This window comes from Beta vulgaris, chromosome 4 (genome assembly GCF_026745355.1).
Source record: "Beta vulgaris subsp. vulgaris cultivar EL10 chromosome 4, EL10.2, whole genome shotgun sequence".
In the NCBI taxonomy this organism is placed as follows: domain Eukaryota; kingdom Viridiplantae; phylum Streptophyta; class Magnoliopsida; order Caryophyllales; family Amaranthaceae; genus Beta; species Beta vulgaris.
The window spans coordinates 12,925,530-12,948,488 of NC_079205.1; the positions used below are offsets into that span (position 1 = coordinate 12,925,530).

A 22,959-nucleotide genomic window follows, 5' to 3' on the forward strand; every position below is an offset into this window, starting at 1 on the left:
ATTATCATTATCTACATTAAAATTCTAATTTTCATTTGCAAAAAGAAAAAAAAAACACAAAAGACCTCAAATTCAATCAATTTACAAAAACAACAAAAAAACACCTGACATTTATACAATTTACAAAAACAACAAAAAAACACAGAAGATAGAGAAAGAGAGGTGTAAAAAAACATGAACCATAAGCAAATTGCAGGAGAATTCTAGAAAGAAAGTCTACCATTTAAACCTTATATTCACGGTCGAGTTCACGAGCGCAAAATGAGATAACACGTGTAGCAGAAGCTAGGCGATGAGTCAGTGGCCTTCTTAGCATCGGAGACAAGTTGTTCAAAGCTTTGTTAATGGTGTTTTTTCTATGAGAACTTGAGAAGAATCAAAAAATTCAGGAGTCTGGTGTCTAGAGAATAGGAATAGAGAAGTACTGATAAATGATAATGGAAGGAGACGAGGAGTCAGGCTTTGTTAATGGGGTTCAGCGCCGTTTTGGAAATTGGAGGGAGGGGGATGGAGTTTTTTACTTGTTTTGTCAGAGGTGCGCGTGGAAGAAAGCAACCTAAGTAAAAAAGAATCGCTTTGGGAGCCAAAAATAAATTGGGCCTCCCTAAAATAGGAAACTGTGCAGTTGCTCATCCTGTACAGGGCCTTAGCCGGGTATGTAGTAGAGGAAAAGATACGGTTTTCAATATTTATAGGAAAAATTGATTCTAATAATCCAACCTTTGGGCCGTTCGCTCAAAATAATCCAACCTTTTGATTATTATTTAATAATCCAACCTTTTATCCCAATCCGCTCATAATGCACCGTGACCTGTTGAAACAGGTTGATGACCAGGAGAATGGGTTAATTGCACACGTGTCTTCCTCTAATTCGTTGTGATTTAATTAAATACTTTTTTTTTATCCCTCCCTCCCCTTCTCCACCCATTGCCACCAACCCCCCCATCCCCACCCCCTTCCCTCCCTCCCCTTCCCCACCCACTGTCACCCCCTCCCTCCCCTTGCCCACCTACTGCCACCAAACCCCGCCATCCTCACCCCCTTCCCTCCCTCCCTCCCCTTGCCCACCCACTGCCACCCCTTCCCTCCCCTACCCCACCCACTGCCACCAACCCCCTCATCCTCACCCCCTTCCCACTCTCCCCTCAAACCACGAGCTGTCTGTGGGCTTTATTGTTCAGCCCCACCTCCAATCACTGCGCCGCCCAGTACAACAACAGTACTATCGGCGCACGACCACCACTACATCTCCGGCCTCCACTATCCTCACCGCATCGACTCCCCATCAGCCCATCTGCGCGCCCCACCACCCTTCCCATCCCCTACATTCCAGCGGCATCTCATGCCTCTCAACCAACCCCAGGTGTCACCCCCTCCACTATCATCTCAGCGCGTCTGCAAGCACTCGCCGGTGCATATACCAGCCAGCTTCACCGCCATCACAACCTGTCCAACACAACGCCATATTCCCGTCTTCTCAACGAGCAGGGGTTGTTTGCAAAGGGGTGGGGTAGGGCAGGGAGTGGGGGTGGGGCAAGTATCGTGAGCAAGGAGTGGGGTAGGGTGGGGATCGTGAACAGGGGTGGGGTGGTTCTTCATGACTGGTGAGGCAGGGAGGGAGGGAGGGAGGGAGGGAGGAAGGGAGGGAGGGAGAGGGGAAGGGAGATTAAAGGGGAAAATGAAAAAAAAAATACCATTCCAACAAGTTACCGATCTCACGGTGCATTATGAGCGGATTGGGATAAAAGGTTCGATTATTAAATAATAATCAAAAGGTTGGATTATTTTGAGCGAATGGCCCAAAGGTTGGATTATTAGAATCAATTTTTCCATATTTATAGTCATCAGATATTCTCAAAAAAAATTTCGAATAAACTAGTCAAAAATTAATCACAAACTTTTATATGTGGCTGGCCACACCTATAACTAATAGTGTTGCCACCACTTAAGTTATATTTTAATGAATTAAAAATAAAAAAGAGATTTCTCATTTAATTTAAACCTCATATTAAAGATTTTTAAGATTCAACATTCACCACATTAATAACCAACTTTCTCACATCACTACTTTCTCTCTCCGCATCATTTTCTCTCTTCTCGTTATTTCCTCTGTTCATCACCATTGTCAAGCAATTTCTCTCTCCTCACTACTTTCTCAAACCTCACCATTTCCTCTCTTTTAATTACCATCTCTGTCATTCTCTCTCCTTGCCACTTTCTCACACCTCGTGATTTTTTCTCTCCTCGCCACTTTCTCAGTCCTCGCGATTTTCTCTCTCCTCATCACTTTTTCTCCCTTCAAAAAAATCTTAGGATTACTTTTTCTTAATGTTGGAGTTACTTTAAATATATATTTGAGTTACTTTTTTTCGAATATTTAGGTTACAATAGGGACTTTATTTTGGAAATTAAGGTCATTTTTTGGTCAATTTTTCTCCAATCTTAGGGATACTTTATCTAAAAATTAAGGTTACTTTTCAATGATTACTTCTAAGAAATCTTACAATTATTTTTTCATGAAATTAGGGTTACTTTTAGGAAATCTTAGGGTTACTTCTCTGAAAATTAAAATTACTTTTTCTGAAAATTAGAGTAACTTTTTTCTTCTTCTGAAAATCAAGGTTACTTTTAGGAAATCTTAGGGTTACTTTTCTGAAAATTAAAATTAATTTTTCTGAAAATTAGAGTTACTTTTTTTTTTGAAAATTAAGGTTGCTTTTCAGGGGTTCTTTCTAAGAAATATGACAATTATTTTTTCAGAAAAATAGGATTATTTTCAGGAAATCTTAGGGTTACTTTGTTTGAAAATTAGAGTTACTTTTTCCACAACCACCACATCTAAGAAATCAATTTTTTTTCTCTTCATCACCATCAATAGAAATTTTCTATCTCCTCACCACTTTCTCTTCTTCCTCCACTAGTACAAAAAAAAAGCCATAAAAGCAAATTAGCAAGAGATAGAAAGAAGGAAGAAATCTATTGTGATGAGAGAGAAAGAAGGAGATCAAGGAGAAAAAAGGGAGAAATTGACGATAAGAAGAGATAAAGAACGAGATTGAGGAGAGAGAAAGAGATCAAGGAGAAAACAGTGATGATGAGAGAGAAAGGAGATTGTTGGTAAAGGCTAATTGCTTGTGTGTATTTACTGGTGGTGGTTTTCGGTGGTAAGGAAAGAGAAAAAAGAGAGATAAGTGGTGATGATAGAAAGTTAGAGAGAGAATGAATGGGAGGTTAAGTTTTTTTTAGGGGAATGGGAGGTTAAGTTTAGAGAGGTTGAGTTGAGAGAAATTTGTAGAAGTAAATAAAGAAGGTTTTTTTTCCTTTTTAATTAATTATGTCATGTGGCCACACCATTTGTTTTGGTGTAGCTGGTTGTACACAAAAGTTGCTGAAAATTAATTAATTAGATCCAACACGAATCCAACCCAAGAATGAAACAGAACCAAAATTTGCCGCTCCGAGACTCGATAAATTTTGGATCAAACCATGTTGGCCCTGTCCTAATTCTAACAGTTGCATTTCATGTAATATATATGGGGTTAAGAAAATTTTCCTAAGCAAAAATTCCTTTTAGCTACTATTATCGAGTCTTATTGCTTAGATTGGATTCATACATCAATTATATGGTTAAATTTGTTATGAATGATGACCAATTATGACCATTTTTTTTGGGGACATACTTTTTTATAGTGCATTGAAACGGAGTGGTCTATATCACTTTGAAAAATGAAAATATACAACTTACAATACCTAAATCCGTTGTGCCGCCCCAATCCCAAAGAGCTCTAAATCTTGCACATGCATTGTTTGAAAGTTGAAACAACCTAAAGTGAGCTAACCTGGAATTAAACCAAACCGACACATTTGAGCAACCCAATTCCAAGATAACCGCACCTCTAAATGCATGCAAAACGGAACAACATAAATAACATAGAGAGGAAAGCATGAGACAATCTGCAATAGATCATTGGTTACCAAATGACTATAATAGCGTTGCAAAAATGATATTGAGGGCTACAACATTACAACATCAAGTGATTTTAAGGTCATATAACTCAAATTCTAATTACATTCAAAAGGCAGACTAGACAGTAGTTGGTGCTGGGACTGGTGTGTACCACCCGTGGTGGATCTCCACAACCTTCTTGTTTCTAGCCAGCCGAGATTTACGGCGTGCAGCTGTGTTCCGGTGTAGACTACCCTTCACCACTGCCTTGTCAATAGCAGAATAGGCTTCAGCAAGTAAATTGTCTATCGGTACAAGTTCTTCAGGGGCTGGACCAGTCTTCTTCTTCAGCACATCTAATGCTTCGAAAACCTGCAGTTAACAGGCAGGTAGAACATGAAAGAAAACAATGTGAAGTTGTATCAAACTCAAAAGTATTTCAAAACATAAAGTTTTATGTCATTAATGCCTCATTCTATAACATGACTTTCATAAAATTTCAGCCAAAACCTCTTTGTGCGATGTAATCTATGTCCTTGGAAAACTGTAACAGAAGTAAGAGTGAGGTATATAGCTGCCACAAGATGCTTAAAAGGCTTAATCTCAATTCACTTCATGGTTCCATTTAAAAAAACTCTTGATGGTCAAATTCTTAGTAAGCACATGTGAGATAAAAGAAGGTGTGGGTCCAGAACCAACTGGACTTATGAGAATACCCCCTGCAGAGTGCAGACTCCGGAGAAAAATAATTGAGTTTGCTAAAATTTCGCCATTTAGCCTTGCTCTTTACATTTACAACAAGTACAAGCAGCAAAGTTACACACAAATGTTACACTGAAACTATAAGAGATGTCTGATGAATTTCAAGCATATACCCTAGAAAAAAAAAATCTAGCACAGAGTAGGTTGTCTTATGATCCTAACAGTTTTATAGTGCTCTGGAATGGTGACAACAGGAGATGTACAACTGTGAGAAACCACAAGTAATTTATGCACATGAGAGAAGAACCTTCTTTCACAATGAGGAAAGCTAAATTGACTTTTGACTTGTCAAACTTATAGTTTAAAAGGATGTTGAGATGGTCGCAGTGAGATTGACAAATTATATTCATTTGGGTAACATTTGGGAAGAGGAATAAGGACAGGTCACATAAGATTCTCTTCTAGTGTTGCCGATAGCACTCAGATTGTGGCTCACGGAGCTTATACATTTCATAAGGTGCATAAATACAGTCCATCCGTTACTGATGCCATTCATTGACTTTGGATTCCAATGAGCTAAAACAAAATTAAACTGAAATGTTTGGCGGCTTCCTGTTCATTGTGTGTGTTATTTTTTTGTTAGAAATAAGTTGGGCAAATTTATTCAACCGAAAAAAACCCAAAAAGAACATAGAAGCAGGGCAAAACCTGACACATATACCGCAAACAATAGCAACCATAAACCAGAAGCAACTAAAAAATATGACCAGTCGCATGGTTGTTGCATTACATAATTGCATCCCTAACACAACTTACATCCAGCTGATTGAACCCCCTCCATTTTACAATGCCCTTTGCCAGACACTCTGTAGGTCATGGGAAAATTGTAGATTGTAAGCCATGATCTTAGCACTCCCACCCACCTCCTTTCAAATCACACTTTTTCCTAGTGACATGCACCGATTTGGAGTATGGCACTTATTTTCACTCTTCAGCTAAAGAGATAGAGGAAACTTTCCGCCCTTAGCGTCCTTACAGATGAACATACATTTGTATCCTCGAAATAAAGTTTTTTTCTTCTGCACAGATGAAAGTATTGGCTCCTTGCACTGTCATGATCTTCTTGAAGATTACTATGCTTTACTGGGACCTTAATTCGTAGTAAAATCAAATCTAATCTAGTAAACCGCCATGCACTTAAAAAAAAAAAAACAGCCATACATAAGGTAATTAGCTAAACAACTTCTCGCTTACTAGAAAAGGTAAAATTTTACATCACACCCAGAGAAACTGGAAAATTGCTCAGTAGGGTATTCAAGTCAAAGCCAATTCGTGATCAAAATTATTGAAAAAAAAGACAGAAGTTGCTTTCCTAGTCTTTTTCAGACTACCATCAAACTGGATAATTTTTTCGGATACACAGATCACAGCGACCAGTAGCCACCAAAATAAAACCGGCAATTTAAAATCACACCATGGCTGCTCAATATACTCATCACACGAGTAGCATATTGAGCTCATTGGAATAATGAGTATGAACAGAGTGGAAGTATGCTTTGAGCAAATGATCACTACATGATACATGAGTAAGACAGCAACAGACACATGTCTGCCATAGATACTACCCCTCCATCTTTAATTACGCACAAACAACTGGTCAAGAAAACACAATTTGCAAATCCAATTACTATAAGAGATGAGGATAAAAGCAGATATTATCAAGATACAATCTGAGCAAAGAAGCTATATCTAAAGAATATATCAAGTTCATGCCAAAAATATCTGTACACTAAGCAAAAGACAGTTACCTTTCTCATGCGAGTCTTAACCTCAGATTTGCGGGCTTTGTTCCTGAGACGCCGAGTCTCTGCTTGGCGTGCTCTTTTAGCTGCAGAATCAGCCGTCTTTTGTGGGGCCGCCTCACAAACCACTGAAAAGGTACGTCGCTGGAATGTGCTAAAAGAAGAGCATCCTACAAAAAAAAAGGCATAAAATGACCAAATGAAATCACGTCACCATCATTTCATCACTAAGTTACTCAGAAATTCGCTTTGGAAGACAGATATACGTAATGTCATATAATAAGGATAAGACAAGTCAAATTCATGGTGAAGCTATGTCACTCAGAATGGGCTACTAATGTTAGAAACGCATACAAGTGACACACAAAGAAAATGCATCTTTTTGGTCCAAAGTGGAGTCTCAGCCCTCAAGTATCTATGTCCAAGTCATTGGACATTGGTACTTGTTGTAAGGTGAGGCTCTGAATAACATTGCTGCGGAGAAAGGGTTAATTAAATAGTCCAAAACTACATCATAGAAGCCTTCATTATTGATCGCATGTTCAGTTTCACACTTGTAGCAAAAAAGGTTTTAAGAGAAGGGATCACATTAAAACTTTTCCTCCATTTCCAGTTGGGATACTCCCATATAGAACTCAAGGAAACCGACGAAAAGTGGGCAGTGGGACTCATTAGTTAAATGATTAGGGGACAATTGAGGGAAAATGTAGGCAATGAAAGGTAAGATTTCATATAGGAACAACCATTGAAACGGATTGGAAACCAACGTAGGAACATCAAAATGGAATGGAGAGAACATAATGAAAAAACCAAATAGGATGAATCGACATCAACTAGAAGGAATTCGGCTCAACTAATTAAGTCAACATAAGGCTTCCAAAAAGAATACAATTATAACTACATGCTGCGATTGAACAGGCCCTACTTATTAAGTAGTACAACTTATACAACCCTTAAAGCCTCAACATTTCGAACCTCAATCCAATAGTTGCATATTGCAATATCAAATTTCATAGCCTACAATGAAATAGAAGTGGCTCAATTATACAATAAAAAGATACAACAATGTAGTTAAAATACTGGTATGAGTATCAATCTACTTAGTAAAACAAAGCGCTTCCATAATTCCATGTTATCATAACAGCTCAAATTCAAACCATTTCGATTTCTCTAAGAGAGGAAATTCAAAAATTCAAGCACCCAATAAAATTAAAGAGCTAATGTTACCAAATTGAAACCCACAAAGCAAACACCCAAAAATAAAACCCCCATCAACAAATTCAGCAATCCAAAACCATGAAATGGGTATGCTAGGAAATTATAACACAAGATAAAGTAAGCAATGAACTTGAAGAAAACAAGTACATTTTACCTTGAGAAAGAACAGACTGCGAAAAGTTAGCGGAGAAAGAGAGAGGTTTAAGGGCTGAATTGGGTAATTGAGTGGAAGGAGAAGAAAGAGTGAGGTTTTGGAGTTTGGAAGAAAGGGATAAGCATTGAGAAGAAACGCAAGCCATGCTTATGGCAGCCATATCTCTTCGTTCTCTATCTGTTTCCTCTGTGTCTGGTGGATTTAATGGAGTAGTATAGGCAAAATTGGAGGTTTTCTTTTCTTATCCGCTACAATGGCATTTCCCCTTTTACCCTTGTATGGCACTCCAAATCTTTCCCACTTCTTTAATTCTAGCCAGGCGCGAGTTAAAGGTGCATTCTCTCCACTTGAATAATTATGAACTGAACTAAACTGAATTTATTGAATTGATTGGACCTAATTTAACTGGTTGGACCTGATTGAAATTTATTGGACCTGCTTGAAACTTATTAACTTGATTGGAATTTATTAGACCTTATTGAGGGCATGTTCTCTTCGACATAAAACAGCTGAACTGAACTGATTGGAGCTGAACTGAAATGAATTGATTGAAGCTGAGCTGATTGGAGCTGAACTGAACTGAACTGAACTGAAAATAAGCTAGGGAGAACAGGCCCTGAATCTGATTGGAACTTATTTTACCTTATTTAACAAAAAAAATTGATGAGTAATAACATAAATATTACCCCTAATATAAATATTATCCCTCAAAATTTATTATAGCATAATATTCATTAAAATTTATCCTTCAGAAAATAGTAATTATTAGTTATCTCTTATGATTAATATTTTAACAAAAAAATTGTTATTTATATACTTGCTTATACGCAACTTTCACAGCTAATATATCTAATAGTGTTTCTTTGATTTCATAAAGCACTAGTAGAAAACCAATTAATAACATTTATATCTTTCATTGTTATGAGTAATGAAAACGTGTTATATCTAGTTATTTAAATAAAAATTGCAAAATATTATAATTATGGTGATTATTATTGTTAACTTTATATGATCATGATTTATAATATTTTTTAATAATAACATAATCAGCCAATAATAATATGAGTAATAAAATAATATATAATAATACAAATATAATACTATATAATCATTACAGTACTTTAATTAAAAATAACAATAATAATATATCAGTTAAACGTAATATGAATAATAAAATAATAGACAATATTTCAAATATAATACTAAATAATAATCATAGTGGTACTTTAATTAAAATTTTAATTCAAACTTATTGATCATTGACTATTGGATCTTATAGGAACTTATTGGACCTGATTAAACCTGATTGGACCTGATTAGAACTTATTGCACCTAATTAAAACTTATTGGACCTGAATAGAACTTATTGTCCTTATTGGACCTGATTGAAACTTATCTAAACTGAACTAAACTTATTTGAACTGAACTAAACTTATTTGAACTGAATTGATTGGACCTAAAACTTAATTTACTAAGGTGAAGAAAACGCACCCTAAGTAGCAGAACCGCCTCATTCCCGTCCAACAAGGGTGCAAATGGGTCTATGTTTGGCGGGGATAGAGATGAAAATCGCACCCGCAATGAGTGGTGGAGCAGTTGTGGATTTTATAAAATACCACCCCATTCTCGTCGCCCCGCTTCTCCTTCGTGTTATACCTACTCTCTACCAAAAAACAAAAATTACATATTAGAATATTTATTATCAAAATCCAAATATGCTTATATTAATAATTTGATTTTGCAACTACAATACTGACAGATTGTTCGAGATTACTAGGAGGATAGTTGTGGGTATGAAGTGGGTACGACGCGACTATGAAGCGGGCGCGGGTACCCATGCAAATGGTGGGGCGGGGATAGGTTTAAATGCGTACCTGCTAGGGCGAGGATGAGTCTAAAATTTTCCACCGCAATGGGTGGTGGGGCGTGGATAATGACATAAATTTTATGCGGGTGCGGGTGTAGATGGACCATCCTCCGCACCCGCCCCTCCCAATTGACATCCTTACTCATGGTCGTAAAGGCTTAATTACTCATTGGATAGCTTGTTCATAAGTATATAGGAGGATAATTCAATAGGATAATGATTCTTCCGAACTTGTACGAGTCCAAACTACACTGATGTAGGCATCTAACAAGGTGACGAGTAATGGAATTCCCATGCCTTTTTGCACGCGAACAAAAAATAAAATTAAAAGAAGAGCTATGAAATAAAATACCATCAAGGATGTTCTCAAGATCCGAGACGTAAATTGTTGCTTTGGTGAGTCGTGAAATAGTTACTTGATAATTGGCTTCAAATTTTGTATCGAATTTTCAGCATAATAGTGGACAAAAGTCACAAAATTAGTTAAAATGGAGCAAAAAAAACAGGCTCGCTTGGCCCAAAAATGGCCTGATTGGCCCGCACGGGCCGGGCTTTTGGCAGAACAAACTGGCCCGTTGGCTGGCCCGGCCCCCCGCTGGTCTGGGCAGATTTTGGTTTGGTCGGCCCGGCCCGGTCTTTGATCAGGTCTACTTCAAACATAATTCACCCCAAAACATACTTTTGAGCTAGCTTCACCGCAAAGAGAGTGGCATTGGCTTCAGCAATTCTAGGAGTCTGGAAACGCTTCAGTGAGATCCAACAAATAATTTTTCACCTGTGGAGTTCCTTACAATAACTGAATAACAATCTAACACCCAAGCCCACCATCATGGTTTATGCAAAGAAGCAGAGCTTGCCCAACCTTCAGGGATCGATTATAATTGTTGTGCTGGGTATACAAGTTACAATTCAGCAAGACATTTGACTTGATCAACCACAATATTGAGGGATCTCCTGATTGCTGAATAAACTTAACATTTATCCTGCTCCAAATCCATAACAAAAGAACAACACCACAAAGTCATATTTTCTCATCAACTTTTTTCTTCCAAATGGTGAGTATCTCTTTAAAATCATCCTCCTCGCCAAAGAGCGCGAGAATTTCACAGTCACAAGCCCACCAAAGATCTCAAATAGTTGGACACATATATATAGCATAAATAACAATTTTTGAGTTGCTAGTAAATACCGTGCAAACCCCCCAAAGAAAAATGGCGTACTTTTACCGAGGTCTCAAGTTGCTAAATATATCCACCCAAGATTGATGAAAATTGTCCAAGTTACACGACTTATGAAGGATATAAGTCGTTTTTACCGAGTATAACCCATCATTAGTCAAGGCTTATTAAGTCAAGTAATCCTCTAGGGCTAAAAAATTAAGCGGAATGGACATGATGACAGTAGCATCCCATTCATTATAGGGGACAATCCACGGATGCATTAATTCTCAAATATAAGTGATTGCATTTTTTTTTTGGTGATGAGATAAATTTATTGTGTTCATCAAGAAGTCACATATCATCATAAACATCAAATTTTGTTTTGTTTCCAACACACTATATCAACGCTTGCTTAACGAGGGATTTTGAACCCCAAATACTCCGTCAAAAATAACTCCCACTTTCCTAGTGGAAAATAGTTCAACCGCTGCGGGCAAAATAGGTCTTACAGATCCGATTTTTGGTCCTCAATGGTTGGACCCGCAGCAGCAAAGGAAAAAAAATTGATCCTGTCATGGACCAGATCTAGTTAACCAATGACCGATTTGTTAAAGGTGTATATTAATTTAAAAAAGTGATGCACTCTATGCTTACTGTTGTACGAATTACACAACCAAAACCCGCGAAATTTTACAAATATTCCCCAATTTATGAAATTTACATAGTTTGTTAATGAAAAAAACCTTATATGTCACAAGTTAACTGATCCGGTTCTTTATTAATAATAAAAATATCATGATAAATTTACTTGTGGGAGTACAAATACAAAATTAACACGATAAAATTTATGAATTGGAGTACTATCATGAATTTGGGTAATATCTGAATTCGGTTTGGATACAATTAAAATTTGGTTTAAAAAAGTTTAAGTTTAAATCGATTTTGGTTCAATTCCAGTTTCAGTTTGAATCAGTTCAGTTAATTCAGTCAAATATTCAGTTCAGTTCAGTTGATTGATCAACTTTTTAGTTTTTCACAGTAATTTTCAGTTATAGTTTGTTTCAGTTCAGTTTTGTTTCTTCATTTACAGTTTATTTCAGTTTAGCATTTTTCAGCTGATTTCAGTTATAGTTACTCCCTGTTCAGTTTAATTCAGTTCAAATTTCAGTCGTTTCAGTTTAACCAGTAGTTCATTAACCAAACTGACAGCTCTAATCAAGAGGCTCCAACTTAGAGATGTTGGAAAGAGTCTTGTTCAACATTGGGTTCGCCAAAACAATCGACATAATCTCGTTTTCAAATTGTTGTATTTAAAGATTTTCAAGACTAGCTAGAATGAAGAACAAGATATGAACAAATATTAAGAACTTGTTGTGTCATGGTAAATAAACCACTGCATTGAAAACGAGATTCGGTACAACCGCGGTGCACAATGTAGTCACTGATTCGTTCCTTAAGGTTTAAATAACTCTCAATACACAATGGCGCTCTTGGGTGTGGGATGTAATCACTAAAACTTATGCCCAAAAGAGAGAAAGAAAGAAGAAAAGAGAGAATATAATACGTGTCTTCCAAATCAGAAAAGCAATCATATATATATATATATTTATAGGAGTAGAGAAGGAGAAGTAACATCCCAAAGAAATCAAAAGGCTCCAAGAAATCCAATTATCATAATCAATCCAATTAAACACATGACAATGAAGAATAGAAACTCCCATCATCGATCAAGAGAATATATGGATTAGAATAAATCACCATTATAAGGATGATAACCATCCTTAAACCACGTAATTAAGGGGAGGTTACAAAAGCGATCCAAGGAAATGATGAAAAAATTCGGAAAAAGGGAATATTGACCTTTGCCCGATTGGGTCGGGTGAGCCCCTCCTGATTGGGCATGAGACGAAAAGCCAAAACTCATAGGGGTCTCTCGACCTGGCGAACCCTGCCCAAATGGGCACAAACACCGACCGCTTGATCCCATCGGGCTCCCTATTTTCTCCCCGTTTTTCCATCTTTACTTCCAATAGAAAGTTAATGAACCTTTGTTTAAATTGGAGTAAGAATCAATGTTTATTGCAGAAAAAAAGCTAAAAAGTGGAAGAAAAGCAACCAATTCTAACATTGGGATAATAAATGCATTTCCATAACAACAAAGAACAACATGGTATAATCTACACATACATATATAGGTTGTAGCCCCATATACACCACAACTCAAAAGCACCCTGCATCATTAATCACCCCCAAAAAAGGAGGGAAAAGGCCTAATTTTTGGGGGTAAATTTTTGAAGCTTAAAGCGACAATGGGAATTGTGAATAAAAGTTTGAAACCATATATTCATTGGGAACTAAATTTTATCCCATTAGTAATATTTAATTCTTTAAATAAAAAACTCCCAATAAATTTAAATCTGTTGGAAGACATTAGCAGTAATTATATATCTTGCTAAAAAAGTTTAATAGGCACAAATATGCTTATCTTGAGGAGCAAAAGGTGAGGAAAAAAGTCCAAATTTTGACTTGAAAATTGTTATGGCAAGATTTATTGTGACCAAAGTTTCGTTTGAGAAATGATAGATTTTAATAGTTAACATAGGACCCGAGCTATATTAGATCCATGTAATAGACGATTCCAATTTTTTAAAAAAAGTAAAAAGGTTGATGTAAGACTTATGATGGCCCTAATATGATGGTAATTATATTTTCAAAGGAAATGGGTAAGACTTTAGTAGATTTATTGATTTTAATGAGACTATAATAAATATATATTTCTGGAGTATACTGATGTATTAATACCCTTCAGAGTACATCTTGGTTTACTTACAAACTCGCTAAACTCTCACTGCTTTCGCACTTCCCAGTCTTAAATTTTGCCTGATCCATATGCAGGCTTTTTTCTCGTTATCCCTCTTAGCGTATAAGTAATAGGCACAATTTGTTAGTAATAAAAAAGAGAAAATTAGAGTGTTTTTGTTAGTTGCAAACTAATTACAATTTCCACTTGCAAAAACCCGAGTGTACGATATATGGTGTCACTATTGATGCTCACTTTGTCAAAATTATAAAATTAATATGTACCTAGATCAATTTTTCAAATTATCTTATTAGATATGATTTAATTATTTTGCAGTCTGATTTAACAATATATAATAGTGCTTGTTCAATTGCAATTGAAATGCTTATATAGAGGAGGCCAAATTAATCATACAATCCAAAGATCATAAAAAGGAATTAAGCTAAAAAGATTATACAACTATTTATGGATTCACATGCGCATTTATAAATATGAGATCTACATCACAAAAAGTAGATTATTAGTATAAATAAAGAAATTAAGTTGGAATCGACCCTCAAGATTTATACCTTTGTCGCTTTGGTCTGACTGTATAAACATTGGAGGAATCGGTTATAAGCCTTGAAAAAGGGAAAACTTAAAGAAGGGAGAATGAATATTCGTGTGGTCGAATATGTAATCGAGTGCATTTAGTTTAGACGTGTTTTTTAGAGGTTCATCGGAGTCTTACGATATGTTGAATAATGCTGTAAGTCACGAGAAAATATGATTAAAAAACGAGTATTTATAAGGAAATTAAATAAAGGTATCGAAATATCGTGCCGCTGAAGAAAAAAGAAACTTGTGCGCCATGTAGGACATGGGCCCCACACAGATAGTCGTCGCCAAGTGCATGCACCCTGCGCCAGCGTAAGGTTGGTGCGCGGTGCGCCTGACACATGTTTGAGGATTTTGCTGGATTTCTTTTTTGTCTTGTCTTTTACCGGTCATTATTAAAGAATAACGGATTAAATTCATAAAGTCTTATCATGTGAAATTAATTTGATAAAATATTTATTTGAAAATTCAACTAATTATCATCAATAATTAATTAGGCTTTGACATTGCTTTTTTTTTTCAATTGGGCTTTAAAACATATTTGGACTAAATTTTTTTTGGACAAGGCATTTAATTGCTCCTATTCAGTCTAGACAAATCAAGATCAATACGGTTTATTTCATCATTGGGTACTAAGACGAAAAACAAATCTATATGTGTACAATGTGGGACTCGTGATTGGCTCAATCGATGTTAGGGTAAACACAAAAAAAACATTGAACGAAACGGATAATACTTTCTAGATCATCTTGTTTTTAATGAGTCTAGGATAAACATATATACCTTGGGATCTTACTGTTAATACCTCTAACATCTTGGTTTACTTGCTACTCACTAAACACACATTATTTGGCACACCCAAATATTGGGGTTTTTATGTTTTTTCTTTATTATTCTCAACTAATCAGTAATATTCATAAATTATTAGTAGCAAGAAAAAATTACCGCCCATTTGTATATTATTGGATCCTTGGAAAGTAGGAGTGATTTGAAATGATAGTTTTTCTTTTAATTGAAAATTTATAGCAATTTTCATTTGCAGAACATGTATGCAATATGTCGGACCATTAAGTATATGTATTGTTTACTTTTTGTTGTTGAGCGGAGTATATATTGTTTACTTTGTGAGTCTTGAGAGTTGGAAGAACATTTTTTGATAGATGGTAAATTGGATTATTTAGTACATGAAAATAATGGATTGACCAAAGTATCTAATAACTAGGAAATATAATTGTCATTAGTGTCTAATAACTAGCTGGAAGTAGATTTGGTTATTGGACGGGTCGGGTCATGGTCCTTGTCAGGGGCAAAGTCAGGATTTGGTTGTGGAGGGAGGTTAGTTTAACAAAATTCTAAACATAATTGTGGAGGGGGTCAGTTTACCAATAAAGCAAGATACAATCATTGGTAACTATTGCTTTTCTTCAAAGCTATGTAGAGGCCTGCATGAGCCATGACCCTCTTAGGTCCAAACGTACCCTCGCCACTGGTCGGTGCAGGTCAAAAGCGAGTCCAGTTGTAAAAGGGTCGTCTCATAAAGGTTTGTAGCGGGCCGGGTCAATGCGGGTCGCAAGTCGATAGCGGGCCAATAAGGGACAGGTCGATAAACAATCAAAAAGTGTAGTGAACGGGGAGAGACAAAGTGAGTATAATTTAATACGAAGCGGTACATGTAATTTTTTACAATATCTATTTTATTTTTCAAAATTATTGAGATATTATATTGGCCTTATAATAACCTTGTCCATTATCTAATAATGATCCTGTGGTTTTTAGCCTACTCAATAAAAACCTTATAAAATTGAGCCTAATTTTTTAGTCATTGAACTTTCATGTCCAATAACGAAGTTTAGTGGTAAGTTTGATCGATCCTTTAGAGAGGTCACGTTGTATTACATTCAATTTTCAAGTTTATAGAATGCAACAATTGTATTTGTGTATCTATAGGATTTACTATCAATCTTGATTGACGGTGGTAGTGGATTATTACGCATTTGGCATCGGTGGTGGTGGAATAGTAATTGGGAAATGATGAGAAACCTATTTAACAGAAAGAGAGTCATACTTGACACAAATTAGTCCAGTAATGTTTTTTTTTTTATGCGAAATTAGTTCATTAATGTTACCTTAGGTAGTTACACCATGTAAAATTTTCCAACACAAAGGGTCACTATATAGAGAGTATATGGTCGTTTGGCTTATATGAAAAGTCAATATATCTATTTAATTGCACTTCACAGGGAATAAAATTACATAATCAAATTTATAGGAAATTAGTTAAATTATTTGGTGGACAATGGGGGAATTAATTTTCTATGAAAATTTCTACTTACATAGAAGGACCTAGATTCAACCAAAATTTCAAGTAACTTCCTCCAATTTGTGGGGACTCAAAATTTCTAGGAATTTCTAATTCTTTCTAATTCAACCAAACAACTCGCCAAATTTTCAATTCCTATATATGAATTTTTATTTTCTATGTTTTCTCATATCAACTAAGCAACCAATCAACCACTATATTTAAGTGACCAAATACCGTCCTAATTTTTTCTTAGTATCACCCTTTATGTACTTTCCCATTCTTTCCCATTGCCTCTCATCCCTACCTGTCTACAGGTAGATGCCTATGGTGGAACCTCTACTATAGACGTCTAACCAAATCAATTTTTTTTGCAAATGATATGTTATGTTGCGAAGATTAGAGGCAAAGTTTCAAGATCTTCAACGAGATAGTAGCACCGACGAATGCAAGTAGTTGGAGTTGGGTGGAGGCACAATGGTTGAAGAAAGGATGGAAAATGGGGGGAGGGAAAGGGTGTGTTGGGTTTATAAAACTATAAAATACATGAGGGTACTAATGAAAATCACAACGACATTTAGCAAAACTCGAGAATCATGTAGTTTTTGGTTTAGTGGTAAGAATTTTATCTTACAACCTTGAGGTTGTAGGTAGGGATGGCAAATGGGCGGGGCGGATGCGGATACCCCTAAATCCACACCCACTTCCACCTAAATTTTTCATACCCACCACCTACCCGCCAACCATGACGGGTACAAGTTTTCATATCCACCTCCGCCCACGCGGGCATAAGGTTATACCCACATTACACCCATTTCAAAGAAAAAAAAGTACACATTCTTAGTATTCATATTTCTTAATTATTTTTTACAATTTTTTAGATTTATGAACATAATTCTTTATTTTATAAAAGGTAAATTAGTAAATATTATACGGGGCGGACGCGGGGCAGGCGGATTTGGGGAGGGGCGGGTGGATTTGGGGCAGATGTGACCTCATATCCACCACCTACCCACCACCCATGGCGGATTTGACTTTTCGTATCCATACCCACCACTACCCACCAAAGTCATATCCATACCCGCCCCAACTGGGACGGATGCGATGCGAAACCCGCCAAATTATACCCACCTGCCATCCCTAGTTGTAGGATCAAACCCACTAGAGACACTTTGAGGGTGAGATTCTTGCTTCCCCCACCCCACTTCCAAAGGATACAAAGTTCCTATTTGGTAGGACACTTCTCCTTAGCAATGAAATATATTGCCAAAAATCGAGTATATTCTTCACAAATCGGAATGTACATATGCATGTACATCCAAGACTATTTTTGTTTTTGTTTTTGCTTCTTTGGAGCTCTTCTCAAGTATATACAATTTGTTCATTTAGAGAATTTTGTATAAACAATAATACAAAAAAGCGTGGAGTATACCATACTCACAACACATCTATATATATAATTAAAATTGTATATTTATTTATGCTTATCTTGTTTAAGTATTAAGGTTGGTCTAGTTTTTTTCAAAAAAAAAAAAAAAGGTTGGTCTAGTTGGTGGGATATCCTTTTTCCACACTGTTTGTGACAAGATTCGCTTATTTCCCCTTGCAAAATGAGTTATTTAATTTCTCCGAGATATTTATCTTACTTTATAAAAAAATAAAAATCTGTACGATATATATTTTTTTAAAAAAGCCATAATAAAAGAAAAGAAAGAAACCCCTCCCCCCACCCCCCCAAAAAAAAAACATGGGTCAACGGGTCAAATTACAAATGAAAGATAAAGAAAAAGCACCAACATCAGCTCTATTCACGCAGCTCTAGCCTCTATGCCTTTATTCACACAATGACAGAAACATGGTCCTCCATCTTCTTGACCGATTTTTAAAAAAGAAATGAGACAAACAAAGAGTAAAAAACAGAGGATTTCAAGTGTCCTCTATTTCTTTCACTTTGACACCTAATCTGATAATTAGACACCCATACCCAGTCATTGCCATTTGCTGCAGCAGCAGCAGCAAAACCATAGGAGGGAAAAAAATACAAGAAGGCTGAAACAAGATGGTAAAACCTTTATTTTCTGTAAACTTAAATTCCTTGACAGTATGATTTTAACACTTTGCTCAACTTCTTATTGGGTTAAAATTGTTGGTTATGCAACAGAACCATCATGAAGAAGACACTAATATCCAGAATATGGTACAAGACATATCCAGGACACTGAACGGTATTTCAAACGCGACAGCAAAGAGGAAAGATTTGTACCATCTCTCTGCCAGAATGAGTAATCCAACCGAAACTCGCGGTCCATTTGCTCCTATAATTGTTTCCATCGGATGTAGGGATGGCTATACATCTCATATGGAAGAGCACAAATGGGGATACATGAAATCTCTCCTCTCTCGAACTCCAGGTCCAACTAACTTAACTGCCACGGCAGGGACACAAGAAAATTTTCTGCTTAACGCCTTTGTAGTTGTAATTAGAGGCCTTCAAAATGACTTGGATCTTTGGTTCGCTGATTATAATGTTCGCGTAAGTAGAATTATAGAGCATCTCCTTGTTGATGGCTGCTTTATTTTGGAACTCATGATACGGTACTATACAGTTTTTAAGTTGCACCAGAGATCAGATTACCAGGATCATCCATTGTTTAAATCCGCAGAAGATCAGAACGAGGATCCTATATTTAAATTTGACTGGATACTGTCTGCAGTTCGCACTGATGTGGCTCTCCTTGAGAATCAGATGCCTTTTATAGTCCTGCAGAAGTTGTTTGAGGTGATCACGGGCCGTGACAGTAACTTACCGCATGACTTCTTGCTAGATTTGGTTACCCACTTCTTCCAGCCTGTTCACCAACAAGCAGACCCTCCAGCACTTGTGATGGCACCAACGTTACACCGAGCACATCTCCTGAATATCATACTAAACATCTTCCGCCCTACGACAGAACCAGAAGCATCAGCAGATATCAGTAGCAGCAGCAACAGAGTATACCGCCTGCAATCAACCCCTAGGAAAACGTTCTTGCAGAGTGCCACATCACTTGCACAAGTTGGTGTGAAATTGATCCCAGGGTCTACAGGTAATCTACTCGACATCCAATTTCCAGGACGCCAAGGGGCATTTGAGATCCCACCTCTGCACATCACTGCATGGACTGAAACATATTTTAGAAACCTCCTGGCCTTCGAGCGTTGCTGCCCTGATCGGAAGCCATATGTGGCCTCATACCTGTTCCTCATGAACCGGCTTATCAATGAAACTGACGATGTTCGTTTGCTAGAGAGACGCGGCATCCTAGTAAATGATTTGGGCAGTGACAAGGACATTCTAGATATGTTAAAGAACATAGGTAGGCAGATTGATGTGCAAGATCAGTTCCATTATCAAGATATATGTGACTATGTAGACTCCTCTTATAATACAATGTGGAATCAGTACAAAAAACAACTGCAAAACGAGTATTTCAGAAGCCCTTGGGTTGTTGTCAGCATTAATGCTGCTGTGTTCGTGATGGCAGTTACACTCATACAAACCATCTATTTAATCCTTATCTACTATAGAACGTCCCATATTGGCTAATCTCATAAAGTCATAACTGGGTAATGGGTATTACGCTTTAACTCATTTGTCATTTCAATGTGCTTTGCTAATTTCTATATGTTTCACATGTGATTAGGCTAAGATGTATTCTTAGTTGAGTTGTGTTTCCTTGGTTGGATCAATTTTTCATATTTGCCAGTTCCTTCATACTCGATATTGATTCCTCTTACTGCTTTTATATAAATCAGTTGTAAGATGCTCTTATTCTTAATTCTTTATTTAGTGGTTGATGGAAACATAAAATATGAAATGGTATAGAACAGTGGGACAAAAGCTTTGGATTCCCTTAACCGAGTAACTTATTCTGATAACCATCATTAACTACGAAAAGGAAAAAGTGAGGAGAGCGTGAGAAAATTAATAAATAAGAACAAGTCAGGTGTAATAAGGGAGGATTTAATGAGTTATAAAAACACTTAAACGTACTCTGTGCATACTACCTTAGTATGCATCAGATTGTTAATTGATATTAACTTCATATAGTGATTAGTGAGTTTTATAAATAGTGAACTTATCTACTCCCTCTGTCTCATAATATAGTGCTTGTTTCTTTTTTACACGGTCTCCAAGACGTAACTTTGACCTTTAATATCTTCAATTTCGTATTAATAAAAAATATAAAAAGTTAATATTATGAAACTACACATTGAGACGAATCTAACAAGATCCCACATGAATACATTTTTTTATATATACAAATGAGAATATTCGGTCAAAAATTTTAAAATTTGACCTACCAAAAATGAAGTAGACACTATATTATGGGGCGGAGGGAGTAAAATATAGTGGATTTTATTAACGAAAAATATATAGTGAAATTATATGCAATATAGTGAATGATCTAAGTACAATGTTTTAATATACAGAAAAATGAAGGTTATGCGTTATACCTCATGACATGCTATGTTATCTGGACTCCTTTTTTGCCATATACCCGGATCAATACAATACGACATTGGATATGAAATACGAGTCAAATCCTCTAAGAGCACAACTAATGGTTGACTTATAATTTAGGTTTTGCTATTTGACGCCCTAAATTTTCTTACTAACGCCCTAAATACCTATTTTTATATGGTATTTTGTACTTTACCTTTTCTTTTCCTTACACCTTTGTTTTATCATCTTTTCAATTTCATTTCATTCTGAGATTACTGTTCATCATCTGTTTTTATCATCTTCTATCTCCTTCTGAAATCATTGTTCAAATATCTCCTTCAAATTCTCTAACTTAGGTAAAACCCATTAATGTGAAAAAAAACTCAAAAAGTGCATTATAATGAAATCCTTCATGGAATGGACGAGTTTCTCTCTCCTCTTCCTCTTCCTACCATTGAACCAGAAACTATAGAAATTGAGGAAGAAGACCCCAATTTCAATTTCTTTAGAACCCATTCCATTAACGAGAAAAAAATTGAATTTTTCTTCTTCCTACAATTGAACCAGAAAATATGGAAAGTGAAGAAGATCGTTTTTTTTACTAAGAAAATTGGTTTTTTTTGAAAGAAAAAATTGCGAGCGTCTAATAAAGACGCTCCACCACCAGTGTAGGAGCCTACCACCATAGACGCCCGGCACCGGTGGTGGGGCGTCTATATCATACGCTTCACCATTTTTCTTTAAAAAAATCATTTCAATGGCGATGCGTCTAACATAGACGCCCCACCACCGGTGCGGGCGTCTATGGTAGGCGCCTGCACTGACGGTGGAGCATTTATGATAGGCGTTCCACCACCGGTGCAGGAGCCTACCATAGACGCCCACACCGGTGGTTGGGCGTTTATATTAGACGCCTCACCATTTACAAAAAAAAAAATCATTTCATGGTGGTGTTGACAGTGAAGTTGTGGTGAGAAGTCTGTCTATGCTCAAGGTCGCCGGAAGAGATGGGGCTTGAGAAGGTGGTACGATGGTGAATTGGTGATGGGAAGAAGAAACAGAAAAATGTTAATGGTGTGCTACAGTGCTAGGGAGGAAAACGCATGTTTTTTTGATTTATTTATGGCTTTCTTTTTTGGGTTATTTTTACCCATTTTTCTCACAAAAATATGGAAGGTGGTGGTGGTGGTGATGGGGTTTGAAGGTGCTGGTGGTGTGGAAGGAGGGGAAGGGGAAGGGGAAGGGGAAGGGGGAGTGAGGAGAGAGAAGAAAGTTTGAAAAGAAATGAAAAATATAAAAATACAGTATTTTATACGTATTTAAGGCGTTAGTAGGATATTATAGGGTGTTATTTAGCAAACCAGATAATTTATGGTCATTAATTATTTTATTACTTTATCACTTTTTCACTTACCCCACCATTTTTTTTCTCTCCTTCATTTCCTTCTTAGCTCTTCTTTTTCTTGGTCCATCATGAAGAGCTGGATATCAATCTCTTAGCCAAATTTTTTCTATCTCCTAATAAACTATTATTACTTTAATACACTCTCTCCTCATGACCTACAAGGAGGACAATTATTGGGAGCACTCTAAATTGCACTTGGACACCGCAAATCCTAGAATTCGGATGCAAGGAGGAGTAGAGAAGAACTTAGGGTGTGAATATCCCTAGTTTTAGGGGGAGGCTTGAGAGAGTCTTGAGACAAGATTTTCATGGTTCTTAGAGCACCCACAATGGGGTTCCCTATTTGTAAAAATCAGCAAATAAGAACCCTCCCACCAATGGAGGTATGTCACCCATCATGAAAAAAAAAAGGGAAACACCAATAAATAGGTAACCCAACCAACAATGATGGCCTATGGTGTGCTGCCATGTGGAAGAGAAAAGGGAAGCATCCCACGGAAAACAACGTTTCCCCAGATTTTAA

At 36.6% G+C, this 22,959-nt stretch overlaps 2 protein-coding genes across 2 annotated transcripts; one reads left to right on the plus strand and one right to left on the minus strand.

The window, feature by feature from the left end:
• Positions 1–3,967: 3,967 nt before the first annotated feature.
• LOC104891480 (30S ribosomal protein S20, chloroplastic) lies at positions 3,968–8,072 on the minus strand. Its single transcript, XM_010677175.4, has 3 exons — positions 7,823–8,072; positions 6,457–6,620; positions 3,968–4,318 (listed from the first exon to the last, which is right to left on the minus strand). Exons 1-3 carry the CDS (start codon positions 7,980–7,982, stop codon positions 4,085–4,087), a joined length of 558 nt encoding a protein of 185 aa, XP_010675477.2. The 5' UTR covers positions 7,983–8,072; the 3' UTR covers positions 3,968–4,084.
• Positions 8,073–18,176: 10,104 nt separating this feature from the next.
• LOC104891538 (UPF0481 protein At3g47200) lies at positions 18,177–20,355 on the plus strand. Its single transcript, XM_048642813.2, has 2 exons — positions 18,177–18,607; positions 18,707–20,355. Exons 1-2 carry the CDS (start codon positions 18,605–18,607, stop codon positions 20,129–20,131), a joined length of 1,428 nt encoding a protein of 475 aa, XP_048498770.1. The 5' UTR covers positions 18,177–18,604; the 3' UTR covers positions 20,132–20,355.
• The last annotated feature ends 2,604 nt before the right edge of the window (positions 20,356–22,959 follow it).

Bases quoted from the DNA above. Each gene is read 5' to 3' on its own strand.
- LOC104891480 (XM_010677175.4), bottom strand. From the start codon at position 7,982: ATGGCTGCCATAAGCATGGCTTGCGTTTCTTCTCAATGCTTATCCCTT. The intron at 6,621-7,822 runs GTAAAATGTACT...TTTTTTTTGTAG, and splicing joins GCAGTCTGTTCTTTCTCAAG to GATGCTCTTCTTTTAGCACA. The intron at 4,319-6,456 runs GTAACTGTCTTT...TGTTAACTGCAG, and splicing joins TTAAGACTCGCATGAGAAAG to GTTTTCGAAGCATTAGATGT.